General features: G+C 70.2%; 1 protein-coding gene and 1 long non-coding RNA gene across 3 annotated transcripts in view; one reads left to right on the forward strand and one right to left on the reverse strand.

Moving 5' to 3' along the window:
- Window positions 1-21,390, forward strand: part of CROCC2 (ciliary rootlet coiled-coil, rootletin family member 2) — a 58,433-nt gene that overhangs the window by 4,296 nt on the left and 32,747 nt on the right. The window contains exons 2-14 of one of the 2 annotated variants that reach the window (XM_072797019.1): window positions 6,921-7,071; window positions 8,216-8,364; window positions 10,053-10,159; window positions 11,378-11,543; window positions 15,120-15,223; window positions 15,306-15,533; window positions 16,642-16,738; window positions 16,818-16,907; window positions 17,009-17,206; window positions 17,341-17,507; window positions 19,054-19,198; window positions 19,611-19,757; window positions 19,918-20,085. In XM_072797019.1, coding sequence (XP_072653120.1) covers window positions 6,921-7,071; window positions 8,216-8,364; window positions 10,053-10,159; window positions 11,378-11,543; window positions 15,120-15,223; window positions 15,306-15,533; window positions 16,642-16,738; window positions 16,818-16,907; window positions 17,009-17,206; window positions 17,341-17,507; window positions 19,054-19,198; window positions 19,611-19,757; window positions 19,918-20,085 — 1,917 coding nt within the window. Of the gene's footprint in view, window positions 1-6,920; window positions 7,072-8,215; window positions 8,365-8,454; window positions 10,160-11,377; window positions 11,544-15,119; window positions 15,224-15,305; window positions 15,534-16,641; window positions 16,739-16,817; window positions 16,908-17,008; window positions 17,207-17,340; window positions 17,508-19,053; window positions 19,199-19,610; window positions 19,758-19,917; window positions 20,086-21,390 lie in introns of those variants that run through there. The other variant, XM_072797020.1, reaches the window with a different exon arrangement.
- LOC140616350 (uncharacterized) lies at window positions 97-19,859 on the reverse strand. The gene is made up of 3 exons (XR_012016878.1): window positions 19,632-19,859; window positions 19,049-19,141; window positions 97-3,139 (listed from the first exon to the last, which is right to left on the reverse strand). It is a non-coding gene; the product is annotated as an uncharacterized lncRNA (long non-coding RNA).

Consider the following 21,390-nt stretch of genomic DNA (forward strand, 5'->3'; position numbering starts at 1 on the left):
ACTATTCTCCAACAAAACCTTATTTACGAACACGCGGCACGCTGGAACAAGCTGCAGTTCGCCGAAGTGTAGATCCGAGGATGGATGAATAAAGGGATATGCAGGTTGGTGGGTGGAGGGGCTCCCTGGGGGCGGGGGCAGCCCCGGGTGGGGCTGCGGTAGATCGGAGAGCGGATGGAAAGACATTGCCCACAAAGGGTGGGGGAAGGGGTCGATCCCATAGTCAAAGAACTGGCCTCTGAGAGAAAAAAAAAAAGAATCAGTGATTTATTTTCCCCTTTGGGTTGAAGTGCTATTGCAGGCGTCCAGAAACACGCAGAACACCCTAAGTGTGCAGCGTAACCGAGCGGCTGGCGCCACGTCTCAGAATCCAGAAGCCGCCCCCCGACATAGGCTGGTCTTGCCTGTTCCTAAAGATACATTCGTGTGGGCGCGTGTACAGCGTGTGCCCGTGTGTGTGTACAGCGTGTGCCCGTGTGCACCACTCCCTGAGCATGGCTCGGCCCGTGCAATGCCCCCGGAAGGCAGCCCGCGGTGGCCTCTTGCTCGCTCCGCCGCGGCGCAGGGGTGCACCGTGTGCACATCCCTCGCTCTCTATCTGTTGTACAAACGGCCATTTGCGGAGTCTCCCCCGCGGCCCCGCGTGACGCCGCCCACGAGCACTCGGCCCGGATCCGCGGGGGCCCCATAAATCCCCTTTGTCGGGGGCCTGCGCCCAGTGGAAAGTCCGGGCCGCGGGTTCCGTGTGCCGGGCCTGGCCGATGCCGCTGAGCGGCTCCCGAAGGGTGCGACCCCGGGGACGCGGGCGCCTGTGTAGCCCTGCCGGCCCCGCAGCCCCTCGGCGACTGCATCCTGCCCTGACGGCGGGCGCACCGCGGGGCTGCGTCGGGATCCGCCACTTATTTACCTGGTGACCATGTGGCATTCCGGCATTTTTTTAAAGATCTGACTCACTCATCTGAGGGAGAGCGTGCACTTGTGCACGGGCGAGGGGCGGGCGGCGGAGAGGGAGAGAGAATCTCAAGCGGACTCCGCGCTGCGCACAGAGCCCGATGCAGAGCCCGATCCCTCGGCCCCGAGGCCACGACCTGAGCCGACACCGGGAGTCAGACGCTCCCCCGACTGAGCCGCGCAGGCGCCCCTACATTGCAGCGTATTTATGGGGCCCTCACATCTATCCTCTCTGTGAAGCGTCTGCTCTCAAATGTCCATTTTCTGTTATCGAAGTATTAATAGGAACTTGGGTCACCGGAAGCGAGTGCCTTACTGGGTGAACCCCCCCCCCCCCGTATCTGCCGCGAGCGGCCCTCCCGCTCCTGCAGTGGCATCTCTTGACGCACAGAAGCTCATGATTCTCCTAAAGCACAACTGATCGATTCTTTTCTCTCTTACGTCAGCGATCCTGGCGTGCTGAGAAACACGCTTAGCCCACTCCGGAGTCACGAACACGTTCCTCTACATTTATTTTAAAGGCCTTCTTGTTTGGGGCGCCTGGGGGGGCCGGGCGGTCAGGGAAGCGCCCAACTCTTGGTTTCAGCCCAGGTCGTGATCTCAGGGTCGTGGGATCGAGACCCACGTGGAGCTCCCTGTTGGGTGCTCAGCGGAGTCCACTTGGGACTCCCTCTCCTTAGCCCCCTGCCCCTCACCCCCTAAAACCAATCAATCAATCAATCAATCAATATTCAGAAAATATTTGAAACTAAAAGCTTTCTTGTTTCTTGATCTGAATACCCAGTGGCCCTCCCCCCACTCCTGCATTGAAAAGCCCTGACCGCCCGTGTCACCTTTGTCACGCAGCAGCGTGTGTGCACGCCTGTGCACGGTGCCTGGGTGTGCGGGGTCACAGGTACACCCCCCCGCTGGTCCCGGGCCCGTACCCCAGCACCTGGCTGGCTGAGCCGCTGCAGGCCTGGGACGCGGCCCCCCGCGAGCCTACGCCCGCCCTCCAGCTTTATTCTTCATGGTCACCTTCATCCTTCTGACTCTTCATTTACAAATGGATTTATTTCTACAAAAGGAAAACTCCGCCGGATTGGGTTGGACTGGGATTTCACGGATGTAGCTAAGGCGAGGAGATCGGCCATCTCCGGGATGTGGGGTCTCTTCTACTTCGTGGACACGAGCAACGTCTTGTTTGATGAAGCGCTTGTTCTGTGTTTTTAGATTTTGCTCCGCGCGGTTGTCAATGAACAGGTCTTGCACGTGCTCAGTTATTACACTTGCTCCTGGACACCTGACGTGAGCCGCTGCTGTCGCTCTGTAAATGGTAGCCGCGGGGAGCTGGCCCGCCGGCCCACGGCCACCACCAGCTCCTCCTCCGGGGGCCCCTCCTGGAGGGCCAATCCCGCATCGCTGCCTTTGCGCGTGCCCCGGAGGTCCCCCAGGAGAAGGGAAGGCCTCGTGCTGGAATCTCTGTCACCAAAGAGATTAAACGCCTTGCCAGAGTGGGGGGCCCTGAGAGTGGAGGGGGGGACAGGGGAGGTCTCGGGGGAGGAGGGCAGGGTGTGGGCACAGACCCCGAGCAGCAGGGAGGGCAGCGAGGTGCCCCAGTTCCGGAGCCGGCTCTGTCACCGACTGTGCCTCAGTATCCTCATCTGTATCAGGGCGTGAGATGGGTCCCCGGGGCCAGAACCTGCAGGGTCCCCCCACGGGACAGGAGCTGGGGTGGTCTGAGGGCATCGTCACGCCGCGGTCACTTGCCGAGGGCCGAGCCCCGTGCCGTTCCCACGCAAGCCAGGGACAGCGGCGCCAGCCCATCTCCGAACCTTCCCCCCCGCGGGCCTTGCCGCGGCCAAGGTCACATCACACCTGGTCAGACGGAGCAGCCGCGCTAATCAGGTGGCCCCCACCCCCTCCTCATTCAGAACCTCGCTCGCCCCACCACCACCCCGGGGTCCGAGGGGACAGGGGCTGCACAGCCGTCAAGGGGGCAGGCGATCAAGGCCCTCGCCCTGTCCTCTCCTGCCTTGCTCCCCACCTTCCCTGTGGCCTCGTCCCCCGGCCCCACACGGACTGACGACCCATCCTGCTGCCGCTGTTGCCCCCGCCTGAACACCTGACCTGTGCCTCCTCTGGCTGTGGGACTCCTCATCCTTCAAGGCCACCTGGCCTGGCCCGGCTCTGGGAAGTCTGTGCGGCCCTGGGGACACAGGAGCAAGCATGGTCAACAGGCCCCCCGGTGATTTCCGCGTTAGGCTAGGTTTCCCGTCGTTCCCATAGTGACCTGCGCCAAGCACTGACCATGCTGGGGGCTTGGGCAGGGGCACAGAGACAAGTGACCACGTGTGCCCCTCGCTCCCAAACGCCCGTTCAGTGCCTGGCCCGGATCTCCCACCCATTATGAGGTGAGGACCACACTGACACCCGTAGGAAGCATGACCCTGCTCCCGGGGTGGGGGGACTCCCAGGGCCCCCGAGGCTCACAAACGCACAGAAACCTACACCGGGCAGCGCCCAGGCACAGCACGTAGGGCCAGGTGTTACCCCGACACAGAGAAGCTCTTTCCTGAGGACGCGGAGCCTGGCAGGCACCCCCCACCCGGCCTGCGTCCTCTGTGCGGCGGGTCACGCCACGGAAAAGTGGCCAGTGGACGTCTGGTAGCCGGACTTGGCTGCGGCCCAGGCCTCGGATGTGTTCTCCGAGCTGTGCCCACTCCTGGCGGCGGCCGGCCTCCAAGGAGGAGGCAGGAGGCCGGGCACAGAGGCCGGAGGCAGGGGCTGGGCTCTCTGTCCCCTGCCACCAGCCTGGGCTCCGGGAAGTGCCAGCCTCACCCGGGAGGGCACCTGAGGCCAGCGTGCCCTGGGGAGGCGCGGGGCCCACGGGCGGGTGGGTCGTGCCTCTCGTGAGCGCCCGAGCCGGGGTGAGCCTCGTCACCCATGGGGTGCAGGGGAAACCCGCCCTCTCGGGACAAGTGTGCAACAAGTGTGCTAAGCGATCCCCAGGGCGCGTGCCCTGCGGGGCCACCGGCAGCCACACGGCGGCACTGTGGGAGCTTGGCTCGGGGCTGCCACTGGGCTCAGGGGTCGGGGCCACCCAAGGGTGCGGGCAGCCGCGTCCTCCCCGCCCCCGAAGGCGCCAGGCTCCCCTAGGCCCATCCTCTGCGCCCGTCGCGGGCTGTCCCCCAGCCCCGGCCCGGGCCGCCCGCACGGCCTGGGGAGCCACTCGGGGTCGCCGCAAGGGCAGGTTGGGAGGTCGCCCCGCGTGAGTGGGCTCGGACCCGCAAGGCCGCGGCCGGGGCTCTGGGATGCCCCCTCCCGTCTCACAGGAGGCCCCGGGTCGGGCGGCGCCCAGGTCGTGGCAGGACGGGGCCCAGCCCGAGCCTCCTCCGGACCCGCCTGCGCGCCCAGGCTCCCCGGGGTGCGCCCCGACCCGCACCCGCCGCTCCTGGCCCCGCCCCTCCTGGCTCGGCCCCGCCCCCAGGCTCGGCCCCGCCCATCCAGGCCCCGCCCATCCAGGCCCCGCCCCCTCTCGGCTCGGCCCCGCCCCCAGGCTCGGCCCCGCCCATCCAGGCCACGCCCATCCAGGCCCCGCCCCCTCTCGGCTCGGCCCTCCCCTCCAGGCCCCGCCCCTCCAGGCCCCGCCCCCTCTCGGCTCGGCCCCGCCCTCCAGGCCCCGCCCCTCCCCTCCCGGGCCTGCCCCTCCTGCCCCTCCCTCCCCTCCTGACCCCGTCCTCCCCGTCCTCCCCGTCCCGCCCCTGCCCCAGGCCTCTCCGCCTCCCCTCCCGGGCCCTGCCCCTCCCCTCCGGGGCCTGCCCCTCCCTCCCCACCCTGCCCCTGCCCCTGCCCCAGGCCTCTCCCCCTCCCGCTCCCCCTCCCGGCCCTCCCCCTCCCGGGCCTTCCCCTCCTGACCCCGCCCTCCCCGTCCCGCCCCTGCCCCAGGCCTCGCCCCCTCTCCTCCCGGCCCCTGCCCCTCCCCTCCAGGGCCTGCCCCTCCCTCCCCACCCTGCCCTGCCCCTGCCCCTGCCCCAGGCCTCTCCCCCTTCCCCTCCCGCCCCTGCCCCTTCCCCGCCCTCGACACCGCCCCGTCCCTCCCCCCCCCCCCGTGCCCCCCGCCGCGCCCCTCGGCTCCAGCTGGGCCGCGGCCCATCGCAGGCACCGGCCACAGCTGGAACCCATTACGCCCCCAGCGCCTCCTGGGACGTCTCGGCTAATAAGTGACCCTCTGTAAATGTTAGGAATGAGTCAAGTTTATGCCGCTGCTGCCCTTCCCGTCAGCGGGTGGCGCCTGGGATGCCCGAGGGAGCGCGGAGGGTGGGGGAGCGCGCAGGGCAGAGTCGGTGCGGCCTGGCCCAGGGAGTTCATTGCTCCTGCGCGGGCCTGGCCTACCCGGCTGAGCCTCAGTTTCCCCACGTGCGAATCTGGGTGGAGGTGAACATGGCCCCCGCCCCCCTCGGGCTGCCCTTCCTGGGGGGGGACAGGAGAGGAGGCTGATGGTCTTGGCATCCGGCTCGCTCGGCCCAGAGAGCATAGGGGGCACCGGCTCCCCTCCCCCCAGGCAGGCTGCTCCCACCCCAGTAACCCCAGGGGTCACCTGGGGGTGCTGGGTGAAGGCTCCTCCCGGAGGCCCCCCACTTTCTCAAATTGAAACATCCCCGTGCCAAGTCGGGCTCCAGCCTGTGAAGGGCCGGTCTGGGCCAGCCAGGACCAGGTTCCACACCAGGGGGCAGCGGAAGTCAGCCCAGGCGTCTGCTCAGCAGCGGTCCGGCAACTGGGCTGCTGCCGGGATCCGTCCGAGTGCGGCCTTACTGGGTGCCACACAGAGCCCAGGTCTCGGGGTGACCCCCGGCTGTCTGGTCCGCGTGGAACATGCCTTGTGCCCAGGGAGAATTGGGGACAGCGTGTGCAGGGGACGCCAGGCTGGGGTCTCGGGAAGAGGGAACAGAGAGGGCGCCGGCAGTGGGGTGGGCACAGCAGGGGCACACCCAGGAGGCCAGGGCCGAGGGCCACAGCCGGGTGCAGGGCCCTCCAGGGAGAGCTGAGAGGAAATCAGAGGAGGGAGGCGACAGGAGGCCACTCAGGGGTAACTCGGCAGGATCCTGGGCTGGGAGGGGGCTTGGGGGGCCCCGGGGGGTAGACCCTCCACAGGCAGGGGGAGTCTGACCACACGGTGATGGATTTCAGAAGTTTGAGATTGGGGGACCATGATAGGAGAACCCGGTTTGCAGCCCCGGAGAGCCCCCGGGGGCAGACATCTGTCTCCAGGACCCCAGGGAAGCATCGGTGACCCTGTCACCCCAAGCCCTCTCACGCCCAGATGCTCCACAGGCCCCGAGGGTCCTTGCCCTAGCCGGCACCACAATTACACCCAGCAGAAGGGCCCTGCCCGGGCCGGGGTCTGGAGGGCACCCCCGCCCTCCCCCAGCTCTGCCCGCCTCATGGCGCACCGAATCCCCAGGGCCTCCCAACACCGGTGTCCGGGAATTGGGCCCCTGGGGCTTCCCGGCCGCTGCCAGGCCCTGCTCTGGCCCAGCCAGGAGGGAGGGCTGCCCTCGCCATCCTCCCACAGCCCCTCCCTTGGGTCCTGCCCTGTCCTCTCGTGCCCTTGCTGCTGGGCAGGACGAAGGCCCCAGCACCCGGCCACGTCCTAAAGGGAGGTCCTAGGTCCCTGCAAGTTGCCAGTCCCCCCCAGCAGCCCCACCGGGAGAGTGGGGAGACTGTGCTGCGGGTGGTCCCGTGGAGCAGAGCAAGGGCACCGCCCCCCGGTGCCCCTGGACAGGCCCCCCGTGAACACCGGCCCGGCCCCCGCAGAGCTCCCAGGGTGTCATCCCACTCTACAGGCACAGACCCCAGGCAGCGTCGGGCGACACCCTCGGGCAGTCCTCTCGGGGCCCTTGGCTGCGGCGGGGGCGTGCAGCCCCCACTAAGCCCATGAGCTCGGGGCGGCTGCCACCCCCCAGTGTCTCTGGATGGCTGTTTTGCAGAGGCTGGAGGACACCGTCTTGAGCCCCATGGCCAGCAGGGAGGATCGGGCGCTGACCGTTCGCGGGGAAGGCTGCCGGGCTTCGCCTACTCCTGTGCCCGCCCGAATCCGCGAGATCGTGGCCGGCAGCCTGGGGGACGAGCCACACCAAGGTGACGGGAGGTGGCGGGGTGACGATGGGGGGGGTGGGCAACAGGGGAACCGCAGAGCCAGCAGCTGCAGTCAAGCCTCAGTGCTCTCCACCCCCCACCCCTGCAGCGTCCCCCTCGGGCGGCTGGCCCCTCCTGGGCTGTCATCTTGCAGGGTGACGGGCCGAGAACCACGCCCTCCCACGGGGTCCCCACGGGGGTCACACATCCATCCCCGCAGCACGCTTCCCACTAGGCCGCAAGGACTGTCCAGCGCGGCATTCGTGTGTGGGACACATTGGTGACCGTCTCAACTTCCAACGTATTTATTTTCCTTTAGAGGAGTGAAAATCCCGAAGGGCGACGCTGAGGAAGCGCAGACCCTGAGCGGGCCCCCCACCCCTCCCGGCCTCTGACCACAGCACGCAGGCCCCCTGGGTCCCTGCAGCAGGGCCACCCGGCCGCTCGGCCACGAGGCCCCCGCTGTGCCTGTGACTGTGTGGGTCCCGAGCCCCCCGTGCAGAGTAAGGGTCTGTGGCCTCCCGAGGGACCCATCGCTCTCTGGGCGCGTGTGAAGGGGGAGGAAAGCCCGCCGTGCGCTCAGGAAAGCAGCTCAGGGGGATCCCTGGGTGGCTCAGCGGTTTGGCGCCTGCCTTTGGCCCAGGGCGTGATCCTGGAGACCCAGGATCGAGTCCCACATTGGGCTCCTGGTGCATGGAGCCTGCTTCTCCCTCTGCCTGTGTCTCTGCCTCTCTCTCTCTCTCTCTCTCTGTGACTATCATGAATAAATAAACAAAATCTTTAAAAAAAAAAAAAAAAAAAAAAGGAAAGCAGCTCAGATGAGACCGGTTACCCTGCATCAGCAGGTCTTGGTGCCTAGTGGGGGCCGGGGGCCCCCGTGTCCAGGCCTCTCCCCCGCCCTCTGCTCTAACTGCTTTGGGGCCGTGTTGGGGTCAAGGATGCTTGAGACGTAGGGCCCCAGGAGCGGGAGGGAGGCCTGGAGCGAGACGTCCAGGACCCCACGCCAGGGTCTCCTGGGTCGGGTCGGGGATGCTCCCGGAAGGTCGGGGCCGACCGCGGAGGGAGCCCAGGGACCCGCCCACATCCCACCGTGGGGACAGCGCGGTGGCCCAGGCGGTGCGGGCTGACCCTGGTGCTCCCCCTGCAGGGGTGCGGGAGCCGCTGGGCGCCTCGGCCCGCCTGCAGGAGGAGAACGAGCTCCTGCAGCAGGAGCTGTGCCGGCTGGAGAGCCTGCTGGCCCAGGCGGGCGCTGAGCACGACGAGCTGGCCAGCAGGTGCCACACGGCCAGCGAGCGGGTAAGCGGTGCCCGGGGCGCGGGGCCAGCAGAAGGGCGGTCCGGGAGGCCGGGGGTCAGACGGTGGCACTGAGGACGCAGCCTGACGGTCCCCTCAGCCTCCGCACAGCTGAATCCCCAGCCAGGCTGGAGGCGGGAGGGTGCGCGCAGGACGGGTGCCCAGGCCCCCCCACGACGAAGGCCCCGGTCTCCCAGCCCAGCCGGAGCACTGCCTTGTGTCCTGGCTGCCGGGGGCTTGCTGGGGCAGCTGGTGAGCCCCGAGCCCTCGGCCCCAGCGCCCCACCTTTGGGGTCTGCCCAGGAACCGGCCCGCGCCCTCGGCTCCGCCCCTGCCTCCACCTTTCCCTGACAGCCAGGCCGGCTGTGACTTCAGAGGACAGCTGTGACCCCGGGTCCTCAATCCTTGGTCCCCTGGGCACCCCCAACGCCTCCAGCCACAGCAAGAGGCCATGTGGCTACGAAGTGTGGAGACGGGGACACCGAGGCAGAAAGGCGAGGACACCTGCCAGACCAGAGCCCGGCATGCCCGGCCCCAGGGTGGGGTGCCCGCGCCCCTGCGGCGTCTGGCCCACCTGGCCCCGCTGTCCCCAGAGCCCTCCGTGCCCTCCGAGGCAGAGCCGCTGCCCCCACGCCAGATGAGGACACGCTGGCCCGGGGCTGAGCTGCCCCAGGCTGCCCCCTGTTCCCCGGGATGTCCGGGGCTTCCGGGAGAGGTGGCACCAGCGGCCCCCAGACCCAACGCCCGCTCTCCCTGCTGCCCCCACCCCGGCGAGCCCCTCGGGGCAACACCACGACGAGGGGCGTCCTCGGCCCCATCAGGGCCAGGAGCCCAGGGGGCACCCGCCCGCCAGCCCGGGCTGTCTGCGGCCTCGGCCCAGTCGTGGGGGTGGGGGGCCTTCCTAGCACAGGGTGGGGAGATGTTGGGAATCCGTGGCGGGAATAGAAGCCAGAAATCCTGCGGACACATTAGTAAGCCTCATGAGTCAGAACTGAACTCCCAGACCTCGCAGCCCGGCGCACATGTCCGGCTCCCAAGGGCGTCCCCCACCCCCCACCCTGTGCAGGCGCCAGAAGGGGCAAGGCCTCCCCCCGTGACCCCCGAGCAGATGGCCGGGAGGGGGTGACCTCTGTGCGGCACGTCCACTGGGTGGGCACCCCGGCCCCTGCCCTGGCCTCGGCTGTCTCCATCCTGGGGCCCGCAGGCTCTCCTGACTTCCCACGTCCCAGCCCCCCCCACCCGCCGGCTGGGCCCGAGTTCCCCTCCCCAGACACCCCAGGTGCTCCGGGGTGCAGGTCTGGGGGCCGCCCAGCACCTCCCGTCCTCCTGGAGCTCCAGGCTGCCCACCTCTCAGGCTCCAGCAGGGAGGCGGGGAGGAAGGACGCGGCCCTGAGGCAGGCCTGGTGCAGCTCCATGACACCCCCCCCGCCCCCAGGCCTGCCCCGGGCGGAAGCCCACCTGCCGGACGGGAACTGGGGGGCAGCGGGAGGAGTGGGACCTCACGCTCACTCTCACTCGGGCAGGGCGACCCCAGGCCTGCTCAGTCCTGGTGAACCGGCCCGGGGGCCCCTCCGCAGCCAGCCAGGCACGGGGCGCGGGGTCAGCGCATGAAGGCCTGGCCGCTGCCCCTTGGTGTGCGGGGGCCCTGGTGGGCCCTGGGACGGCTGGCTAGTGGGCCACCGTCCTCTCCAGCTGCAGGCCCGTCTGGAGACCACCGAGGCCCGGTTGCGGAGGTCGGAGCTGGAGCACAGCGTGGACCTGGAGGAGGCCCTGGGCCGTTTGGAGGCCGCCGAGCAGAGGTGAGTGTGGGCGGCTGCAGGGAGCTCGGCCGCACCCCCAGAGGCAGCAGACGCCCTCGCCCCGGGGCCTCCTCCCAACTTGCCTGTAAGGCTGGGTTGGCCGCGGGCTTCGGAGGCAGGGGAAGAAGTGGGCAGAGCAGGGCGGGGACGGGGACCACCGGGGTGGGCCTGAGGGGGCTGCAGGTCCCACGGGTCTGAGGGTCTCACCCGCCCTGCCCTCCACCCCGACGCCCGCGGGTGCCCTGGCCGGTGCTGCAGGCGGGTCCCCTGGGCCGACCGTGGGCCTCGGGAGCGCAGCCAGTCCTGGGGTGCCCACGGGTGCTGCCCTCGACCCCACTCGTTCACGCGCTGGCCCCGCCTCCTCTGGCTTCAGGCCGCCCTGATTTCCCGGTCAGGGGCTCGTCTGCCACCACTGGCAGGCGTGGGTCACGCCCGAGCACGCCCAGTGGTGCCCCCGGCTCTCCAGAAGGAGCCCCTGGGCCCCGGGCTCCGGGCGCCGTCCCTGGGAGGGAAGGGCACGCGTCCACACTGCAGGGAGGGCAGCCAGGAGGCGCTGAGCCCCTGAGCTCGGCTGCGTCCAGACCTGGGGGAGGTTGGCGCGTTGGCGGAACGCTTCCCGTTACTTGCTTCATCCTCGGGGACTCCGGAAAAGAAGCAAAGTGCTGACGAGCATTCGGAAAACCGGTTTTCACAAACAGCCGGGGGGGGGGGGGGGGGTCGTAACCCAAGAGGAGGCGATGCCCAGGTTGCAAAGAGGAGCGGAGCAGGTCCCTGCTGGGAGGGAGGGCCGGCTCTCGGAGGGAGGCTCCCTGGGGAGAGGACCCCGCGGTCGCAGGGGGCTGCCCGCTCGAGGGCACGCCCGACCCCCTCCGCCGCGGGCACTCCCTCCGCAGGCGCCCCTCAGCTCCCAGCGCTGCCCGTCCGGTGTCTCGGGCCCCCCACCTGGCGCCTGGGCCGGAGCCGGTCACGCGTGAGGGGCACGGCCAGGAAGGCTCAGCATGGGAGGAGCAGGGTGCCGGGGCTCCTCGGGTACCGGGCCCAGTTTGGGGAGCCGTGGGGGGCCCGTTGCAGGCGGTCAGTGCCCCCTGGGGCCAGCTTGGGGCCCTCACGGCTGAGCGGGGCCGGCCGGGCCGGGGAAGCTCCGGGCTCCGGGCTCGGCTCCGAGGGGCGTCCAGGGAGAAGCCCCCAGGCCAGGCCGCGGTGCCGTGTGCCGCCCAGGAGCTCTGGACTGGCGCAGGTGAACAGCCTGCTGCGGCAACAGCTGGAGCACCTGAGGAGGGCCAACGACGGGCTGGCCGAGGAGCTGGCCAGGACGGCCGACGGCGTGCTCCACCTCCGGAGCCAGCTGGAGCTGAGGGAGGCGCAGCGCGGGACCGGGACACAGGTGCTTGCCCGCGTTGGCCCGCGGCGGCTCGTGGCGGGGGGTCGGCCGGGGGGCCGGGAGGCTCAAGTGGCTCCGCGGCGGTCCCTGCTGGGGGGCAAGGCCGCTGACCTCCTGCCACGCCGGGCTCCCCATCGGCTGGGCCCAGCAGCCTGCGGGGGCGGGGGACGCCGGGGAGGGAGACCCTCCCTCGAGGAACGGCAGGCGGGACCAGACCTGCGCAGGGCCCCGCGCCTCAGACAGCAGCAGGCCCCTGGAGGCCGGGCCCTGGTCAGACCCCGGGGGCACACGTTGCTCCAGGCCCCCCCACCCCCGGCTCCCCTGGTCAGTGTTCTGATCCCAGGCCTCGGCCTCGGGGGGGGGTCACTGGGGACAAGACCTGCTGTGAGCTGGGGGGATGCTTGAGCCGGACGACGCCCCGCTCCCTGCCCCGCCTGCTCCGGGTCATCCCGCCGCCACGCTCGTGGCCACTGAGTGAGCGAGGCGTCCCTGTCTGCTCCGACCCGTCCTTGGACGGGGGCCCCTGGAAGGGCGGCTTCCTGGGGCAGGGCCGGCCTCCGCGGCTGCAGCGGCCCTCGCGGGGCAGGTGTCGCTGCCTCCCCACGGTCCTCTGCAGGTGCCCCTGGCGGGATGCGCCCCGACACCACCTGAGAACGGCGCTTCGGGTGAAAGCGGGGCTGCGGTGGGCCAGCGTGCCCGGGCCTCGGGCGGACCCCCCCCAGGCGAACCCGCCTCACGGGGCCACCGCAGCACCTCCCACCCAGCGTCAGGCCAGCCGGCTGGGCCCCCACGGGCCTGGGGCACAGCCGCCGCACGGGAGGTCTTGACCCCTGTGCCCAGGCCCCTGCGGCTGCGGTTCCGTCGGAGGCTGGGGGCCTCCTGCTGCGTGGCCTCCAGATGGAGGGTCCTGCCCTTACCCACGTCCCGCAGAGGCCTGTGGTCATCATCGCAGGTGGTGGCCAGGCAGGGGCAGGTTAGAGGCAGCCCCGCATCCCTGCCACCCCCGCCTCTGCTTGTGACCTGGGGGGACCCGGACGCCCTGGGGGGCAGGTCCCGAGTTCAGCCCGGCGGTGGTTCGTCCAGGGTCTCTGTTTCCCCCTTGGCCTTGAAAGGAGGTCTCACTGGTCGGCAGGTGCTCCCTCTCGGTCCCTGAGAGACTCTCCCTGCGCTCTGGCCCCCCCACTGCTGCGAGAAGCGGGCGCCCGGGGCCTCTGAGGTAGTCCGGCCTCCCACCCGGTGGCTTCAGGATCCCGGCTCCTGCCTCGCGGTCCCGCAGTTCCCCTGGGACGCGTCTCTGTGCAGATTTCCTTCTCTTTATCCTGCTTCGGATTCAGCAGGACGCTGTGCCTTGGCGACCTTTGAGGGTAGGCCTCACGTCCCCGAGCTCTCCGACCCCGCGCAGGCCAGCTGCTCTGAGGACGCCCTCGGGCTTCTGCGCCGGCACGTCCGTCCTCCCTTTGTCACCCGGCCCGTATTCTAGAGCTTGGCTCCCAGCGCGCCTGCCTGGTCAGCACGTCCGCCTCTGGAGTCCTCACGGTTAAACCCACCCGCTTTGGCTAAGATCCCAAGTGTCGGGTCTCTCGTGTTTAAGGACTGTGGCTGAGGCTTCCCCGAATATCCGGCTCTTACCCCGGACGTGCACGCGTCTCGTTGCTTGCTGACGCATCTTAGAAACGGCCACGTCCCCTGCTGCGCCGGATGTCGCGACGTCTCGCGTTGTCTGAGGTCCGATCGTGCTGTTTGTGCAGGCTCTTGACCGCGGTGCCCTGTTCCCTTGTGTCGTCAGTGATTTGCCTTGAATTTTAAACCAAGAGCGGCTTATTTTTCTTGCAACTTGGTGCTCGTTCTTTGAAACCCGGAAGGGATGCGGTCTCTTCCAGAAAGGATTTTCCTTTGCTTTGGCAGGTGCGCGGGGGCGGCTCTGACCGTCTTTGGGGCCACATTGGAGTACGTTTCCAGCCTGAGCATTTTTTTTTCAAGCCACCCAGGTGATGTGAATTCAGGCTGAAAACTGCGTACAGGCGGCCTTGTGGCCCTACGCCCCCAGGGAGGAGGCTGCTGTCAGAACCCCGCAGACGGGGCTTGTGTTCCGCTAACGTTAGCCGCTCACGGTTCTGGAGGCGGGAAGCGCAGGATCAAGGCGCGCGACCACTCAGCGCGGGGCCAGGGCGGCTTCCCGGCCCGGACAGCATCTTGGAACTACAGCCGCAGGCGGCGGACGGGCGAGGGGGCTCGAGGGCACCCTCATAAGGGCGCTAAGCCCATCACCAGGGTGGAGCCTGACACCCACCTCCACACCCCGTCCAGCAGGGATTAGGTTTCACCGTTGAACCCAAGGGGCCACCTCGGAGGTTCCTCCTTACACTGCCCTGCAGGCAGGGCTGCGCGTGTGCGTGTGCGCGTGCTCCTGTGGGCGCGTGTCCGCTCACTCACCTGGACGGCCCCCCTTGGACGGCAGCTTCGAGATCTGGCTCGCGAGTGTGGGCAGATGCGCCGTCTGGACGGGCCCCAGGCTTTCCTCGCTGTCCCCTGACCCCCACGGTCCAGGAGACCATGTTCCCGTTGCTCGGTTTGGCAACAGGCTGCCTGCGTCCCTCCGGAGTCCCTGACCCCAGCGTCCGGGCCGGAGTGCCCCCCGGCGCATCAGCCTCGCGTCCCAGAAGTCGTCTGGTCTGGAATCTTCCGCAGTTCATGGCGGTTGTCGGGCAGGGCGGCCCAGGCGTGCGCAGGTCTAATCCCTGCTCCTGGAGGATCACCCTGGGGGCCGGGGCACAGTGAGGCCCGACAGAGGGGCGTCGCCTACACACGTGGGCTCAGTGCGGGGACCTCAGATGCGGGTCAGGACCCAGGGGCTCGGCAAAGGCTTCGTGGAGGAGGAGGAGCAGGGGGACGTGAGGGCCTCCGTCGGCAGCGGCATCAGAGAGGCGCCCGGAGCGGGCCGGGAGGGCAGAGGGGTAGCTACGGGGCGGCCCGGGGCCCGCGCTGAGCCCCTGGGAGGCAGGAAGATCCGCACTCGGGACACAGCCAGTGCAGGGCCCGGGACGGGGGTAGAGACCCGGGAGCCCTGGGCTTCAGCCCGGTCCCTGAACGGCGGCCAGTGCCAGCCCTTCCTGCCCGCCCTCCACGCCCCGCCTGTCGCCTGTCTCGGAGGGCGGCTTCCCCACCTTCCCCTCCATGAGCTCCAAGGGCTACAGGCCGGGTCCCTGGCACCTGCGAGGACCCGGCCCCACCGGACACGCCAGGGGCTCCCCCAGAGGAAGAGCTGGGAGGGCGCGAAGCCTGTCCCCTGTGCTGCAGGGGGGTGGGGGGAGGCGGTTGCAGAGGGCCGCACAGGTGCCTCCCGCCCCAGCAGGGAGACCAGGCGGGTGAGTCCTGGTTCCGGGCAGGAGCTGGATGCGGTCGCCTCCCCAGGTCGTCGGGGGCGGGGGGCGCTGCCCCCAGGAAGCAGGGCCCCCGGGGTGCTGGGTCTGCTCCCCGCGGGGGGCGCCACCTGGAAGAGGGCTTTGAGGGGTGGGTGCGGGGGTCCCAGGGCTCCAGCCGCCTCCCTGGCCCGAGGCAGACTCGCCCTCTCGCTTTCAGAGCCAGCGTCCCCGCGACGGGGGGGCCCAGGACCTCCTCCTTCTGTGGAGACGGGCGACCGCGCTCCGGGCACAGCTGGCCGAACTGCGCGCAGCCACGGACAGGTGACGGCCGGGGACCCGCGTGGGGGAGACGGGCGCCTGGACGGGGCCTGAGGCTCAGCGGCGGTGCTGACTCGCCTCCCAGGGGGCTCGCGGACATGCGAGCGGAGGCGGCCAGGACGGCCCGGCGCCTGCGCACAGCCTGCCTCAGCCTCGACTGCCACCTGCGGCTGTCGGCCCGCGGCGAGCCCGGCGCCCCGGAGCAGCAGGCCCTGCAGGCTTCGCGGCTGGAGCGGCAGCTCCGGGACAAGGTGCGGGAGATGCTCCAGCTGCAGGGCCGCTGGGACGCCGAGAAGGTGGCGCTTCGGGCCAGGTGGGTGCGGCGGCCGGCGGGGGCGGGAGGGAGGATGAGGCCGAGGGCCGGGCGCCTCCCAGCCCCTCCCAGCTCCCAGGGGCCGTGGTTCCCAGACACGCACGGGCCCCGCGTGCAGCTGTACCGGGGGCCTCCGTGCTGCTGCCCATGCTCTTGACGGTGCCCCTGGCGGCACAGGACGGTCCCCAACGTGGCGGGCTCACGCGGCCCGAACCAACCCCGGAGGCCAGGCTAGGGCGCCCAAACCTTGAGGGTCTCAGCTGCGGCGGGCAGGCGTGGCCCGTGTCCTCGTGGCCGGTCCCAGAAGCTGAATTCCCGGCCTCGCGGCACGTCCCTGCCGCGGTGGGCGCCCGCTTGGAGGCTGACCCACTTGAGAGGCTGAGGCAGGTGGGGGGCCCAGGTCTACGCCGGGTGCAGCTGAGACCGGGGCCCTCCTGGGGTCTGCGAGCCTCGGAGCGAGCGCGCGAGGTCCTGGACGCAGAGGACGTGTCCGTGGCTCAGACGTGAGGGCAGCTTCTGCGGGCAGGGGGAGACAGCTCCCCAGGGAAGGCCGAGCCTGCTGCCCCCGGGCGCAGCTCCACAGGGGCGAGGATCGCCTGGCCACAGGCACCTGCCAGGCTGCGGGGAAGAAGGCCGCGCTGCCCTGGGGGGCCACTTGAGTCAAACAGACCCCAACACAGCCCCAAAGGGGCGAGGCAGGCGGGCCCAGGGGTGCCAGATGCAGGGGCAGTTCCCCGGGCCTGTGCGGAAGGTGCTGGAACCACAGCACGGGAGACCCAGGTGCCCCGGGGTCTTTGAGAAGGAGAGGGACGATGACATCACTTGGTGGCGGAGGTGGTCCCGGCGGAGGACGCAGCTGGGCTGAGGGCCCGGAGGACGGGCGCGGAGCCTCCGGGAGCCGCAGGCCATGACGCTGGAGAGCGGGGTTGGGGTCGGGGTGGGCCCGGGGCGCTGGACTCTGCTCCCGAGGCCATGGGGGCCACCGAAGGTCCTAGAGCGGGAGAGAGGCGTCTGGCCGGACGGGGCTGTCCACTGAGCCACGCCGCGGGGGGCCGGGAGCGGGCAGCGCTGGGCTGTTCTCTGCTCTGACGCCCCGACCGCCCTCCAGGCTCTCGGAGCAGACGCTGCTGGTGGAGAAGCTCACGGAGCAGAGCTCCAAGCACGAGAGCACCATCGCTTCCCTCAGGGCGGACCTCCAGGCCCGGGTGCGGGGCGGGCACGGGGCGGGCGCGGGGTGGGGGGCGGCCACCTGCCCTGCCCACTGAGGCCCTGCTGTGGCCACAGGAGTCCCCGCGCGGTGGAGACCAGAGGGCGGCGGGCGTCCTGGAGGAGGAAGCTGCGTCCCTGCGGCGCGTGTTGAGGAGAATCGCAGAGGTGCGGCCGCCTGGGGCTTCCTGTGGGACCGCAGGCACCTGCCAGGATCTGGAAGGTCCCGAGCTCGCGCCCCTCCACCCCGTCCTCTCTGCACCCCGTAGGTGGCCCAGGCAGACGCGGAGGGCCCACTGCTGGCGACGAGCGGCAGCGCCGAGGCCGAGGAGGCCGGGGGCCAGCTGAGGAGGCCCGCGTGCTCTGCGTCCCCACCCCCGGCGCGCTCCCCAGACACCCCGGACACCCCGGAGGTGGCCCTGCAGGCCGTGCAGGCGGCCATCGAGCGGCGGCGGCGGCGGGAGCAGGTGGGCGGCCACGGCCCAGGACGGGAGGCAAAGCTGGCGGGTCCCGGGGCTGCGGGAGGAGTGGGGTCCCGTCCAAGGCCCGCCCAGGCCGGAGGGGCTCACGCCACTGCCCCCCTCGCCGCTCCCCCCGCCAGGAGCTGTGCCTGCAGCTGGAGTCGGCGGAGGCGCGGGCCGCCCGGCTCCGGGAGCAGCAGTCCGGGGACCGGCAGGAGCTGCAGGCGGCGCGGAGGCTCCTGCACGAGCTGCAGGCGCAGGCCCGGGAGGCACAGCAGCGCCCCGCGTGCGGCGAGCTCCTGCGGAGGTGACCGGGGGCGCGCAGGGCAGAGGACAGAGCGGCTTCTGGCGAGGCCATGTGCCCCGGCCCCCTGCCCTCAGCCCCACGTTGACCCGCCTGCTCCGAGGCCCTGCCCCCCTGGGCCCACCTGGCTGCTGCCGCCCAGGACGCAGCCCCCCAAAGCCCTGGCTGAGCATGTGCCCTGCCCCCGGCCCCCGACTCCCGGGACTCCTCCCAGGGCTCCCACCATCCTTCAGGAACGGCCCCGAAGTCCCCCAAACACCCTTCTGGCCACATCCACGGGGCGGCCTGAGAGCACTCCCGGGGCTACGGATCCCGTGGCAAGCGGCCAGGAGGCTTTCTGGATGCTTCCTGCACATGCTGCTGCCCCAGGGCCGGTGGCGGTGGGACCAGAAGCTCCCCTGCTCAGTGCTGAGCGAGGGGCCAGGAGACGGCCAGGAGGCCGCTTCCCCTCATCACCCCGGGGGTGGGGACTGTGGCTCCCTTGGGGAGGTGCCTTCTCGGGGTGACCTGACGGCGCCCTCGGTGCAGAGACAGGATGTCTGGGGAGACATGAACCCCACGCCCGCCCCGAGGGGCACCCAGGGAGGGACGGGAGCAGGGCTCAGGCTGGCGTGGGTTGCGGCCAGGGCTCCTAGCAGGGGCAGCCCTGGTTGGGGGGCCGGTGTGGCTGCTGGGGGCAAGCCGTGGCTCCGGGGACAGGTGGGCAGGCCTGGGTGGGACCCTCACGGGGGGGGGGGGTGGGGGACCCAGGAGCGTTTGGGAGATGGAGGCTCCAGGACTCGGCGCTTCAGGGGCCTGAGGCTCGGATTCCCAGCTGGGGCGGCCGGCGGCTCTCGAGGGCCCGCGCCCCCCGTCGGGACCAGGCCGGTGGGACAGGCAGACGCGGAGGTGGGGACGGTGCCGGGGAGGAGGGTCCGCCCATCAGGCTGTCCTGCGGGGACCGCACGCTTGGCCGGCAGCGGGCAGAGGGCCGAGCAGAGGGAGCAGCGGGGAGCCCGACCCTGAGTGCCCTGGGGGCTCGCGGAAGCCTCGAGAGGGGCGCGCCTGGGCCCGGAGGCTGGGTGCCTCCCCGGGTGCACCCCCACGGCCGCCTGGCCCGTGCCCTCCCTGCCCTTCCGTGCTCCCGCCCAGGCCGAGGTGCAAGCCCATCCGGGGCGTGACCCGGTCCTGGGGCTCCCCAACCTCCGCCTCCCCTGCTCCCAGAGAGAGAAAAGGGCCCTGGAGCCGGCGGTGGAGGAGATGAGGAGGAAGGAGGCCCCGTCCAGGCGGAGAATGCGGAGCTGCAGGGGGGCGGCCTGCTGTGGGCGCAGCAGAGGGGAGGGCTGCAGGCCAGGTGCGGGGCTGGTCGCCGGGCTCCTGAGGGCAGCACAGGGTCCCCGTCACCCCGCCCACGGCCTGCCCCCCACAGGGGCAGAGGTGGACACGGGAACCTCCCTGCAGGGCCACCCACACTCCCCTGGGCTCCCCGGGCTCCCCGGCCCCCCGCCCCGCGGCCCCCGGCTTGCCCCGAGCTGACCGCACCCCCTCCCCTCTGGTTTCTGCACCTCAGTCGGGGGCGCCTGGAGCAGCTGGAGGAGAAGATCTCGGGGCTCAGGAGGGAGCTGGTGTCCGCCCAGGAGGCGCTGCACTTGGCCCAGCTGCAGAGGGACGTTGTGGAGAGCGAGAGGGAGGGTCTGCGCAGGGCCCTGGCCCGGGTACTGCTCCACGCCCGCTGCACCCCCGTCCCCGCTTGCCTGTCTCCTCGCCCCCGGGGCCCTCGGTCCATCCAGATTTCCCAGCACCACCAGCGGCCTCCTGGGGCCCCAGCTGCGGGCCCTGGCCCGTCCCCCACCGTCCCGGCCGCCAGCCACCCCTGCTTCTCCGCGCCGGCTCCCTTGGTACCCTGTCACCCCTCCGGGCCGCAGCCTGGATGCCCAGGGGGCCGCCGTCCCCCTCAGAGGCCTCTCCACCCTGCCCCGCCCAGAGCGTCAGCTTGCACACCTCCACGACGTGGGGCTCACTCCCTCCCTGACACCCACAGCTCTGGCCTGCAGGAATCCGAGTATCCCCCGGCGTCCCCCTGGCGTCGCCCGTGGGGGTGACGGCCGCCCTGCCTCCCCGCCCTAGGCCGAGTCCAGCAACACTGACCTGGAACTGCTTGTGACCCGGCTGAAGTCAGAGGGAGTGGAGCAGAGGGACTCCCTGGCCAGGATGGCTGCGCTGACGGAGGGGCTGGCTGAGGACAGAAGCCACCTGAGCCACCTGGTCCTGCAGGTGAGGCTGGGCCCCTCACCTCCCACCTCTCCATCTCCTCCAATCCTGCACGGAGAGCAGGTGTGGCAGGAGGAGGCCGGGCAGGGGGTCAGCCCGCGGGACGGGGCGTGGTGGGGGGGAGCCTAGGTGCAGACCCCACCCCCCCCCACCCCCCCGGCAGCTGGAGCAGGAGCGGGACCAGCTGCGGGAGCAGCAGAAGGCGCTGGAGCAGGAGCAGGCGGGCGCGCGGGAGCGGCTGGCGCGGGCAGAGCAGCAGCTGGAGCAGGTGCAGGGGCAGGCGGCCCGCCTCCAGCAGCAGAGGGCCCAGCTGGAGCAGCAGGTGGGCCAGGTGAGGCGTGGAGGGCTCCCGCTGCCCCCGCGGGGCTGCCCCGCCTCTGTGGGTGCGGGTCACCGTTGGAGGTCCCGCCGGTGAAGGGAGGGTAGGACTGGGGGGATAGGCAGGGTCCCTGGGGCTGTCCCCAGCGCCCCCAGGGGACCCAAGGCCCCGCCCGTGACTGGCACACACTCGGGGTCGGGGGCTTCACTGCCTCCTCCGCCGCGGGGCTCCCTCCTCCCTGCCTGCTCCATCTGGGGGGGGCCTTCCAGGGGGTGACTCTGCGGGGCGGGCACTGCAGCGCTCTGCCTGCCTCCATTCGCGGCCCACGGGCCCTGTGCGCCTTGGGACTCCACGCGGCGCCCTCCACTCTCTCCCGCGCTGGCCCATCCGTCCCGGCCGTCGTCTTCCTCCTCCTTTCACCGCAAGGTGATTCGCACTCGGGAGCCAGGGCGCGTTTCCGTGAGCAGTGACCATCGTGTGCACGGCGCGGCCAGCGCGGAGGAGACAGGGCCGGTCCCCTGGGCCACACGCTGGCTCCCCCGGGGCAGAGCTCCTGGTGGACGGAGCCGTGGAGTTGGAGTCTCGGCATCGTGGGTGGGAGTTGGGGCGGGCAGGCGGCAAGAGCTGGGGCTTGACGGCCTAGTAACGGTCCGCGTCCGGATAAACCACACTGGCTCCCCCATGTCCCTGCTGCTGCACGTTTGGGTTCCGTCCACTTTGGGTTGTGATGCGCCAGACGGCCACAGACATCGGTGACCAAGGCGCACGAATGTACAGGGAGGCGGCCGTTTGGGAGGTGGCCGTGGAGCTTAGTAAGAAACCGCCCAGCGATTTTCCGGAGAGATTGTGCTATTTATCCCACCGGCAGCGCCCGGACGGGGCCTTGCAGCTGCTCCTCGGCCTTGTCAACACTCGACATCATCCACTTTTGCTCTGTGTGTGCGGTCACATCCCGCTGTGGTTTTCCTCCGCCTTTCCTGGATCACAAACGATCTTGAGAGCACCGGAAATTTGTGGACCTTCTTTTCTTGTCAAGTGTTCAAATCTTTTGCCCATTTTTATTGTTGTTTTTTTTTTTTATTTTGTGGTTTGGTCGTGGGCGTGTAGGAATTCTGCACACACCTTGACCACAAGTGCTTCGTCAGGCGGATGTACTTGGAATGGTTTATTCACGTTGGTGACTTGCCTCTACGTTCTCTGCTTTTTTAAAGAGTATTTATTCATTTATTCATGAGAGACACAGAGAGAGGCAGAGACGCAGGCAGAGGGGGAAGCAGGCTCCCTGCGGGGAGCCCGATGTGGGACTCGATCCCGGGT

Source organism: Canis lupus, chromosome 24 (assembly GCF_048164855.1).
Source record: "Canis lupus baileyi chromosome 24, mCanLup2.hap1, whole genome shotgun sequence".
In the NCBI taxonomy this organism is placed as follows: domain Eukaryota; kingdom Metazoa; phylum Chordata; class Mammalia; order Carnivora; family Canidae; genus Canis; species Canis lupus.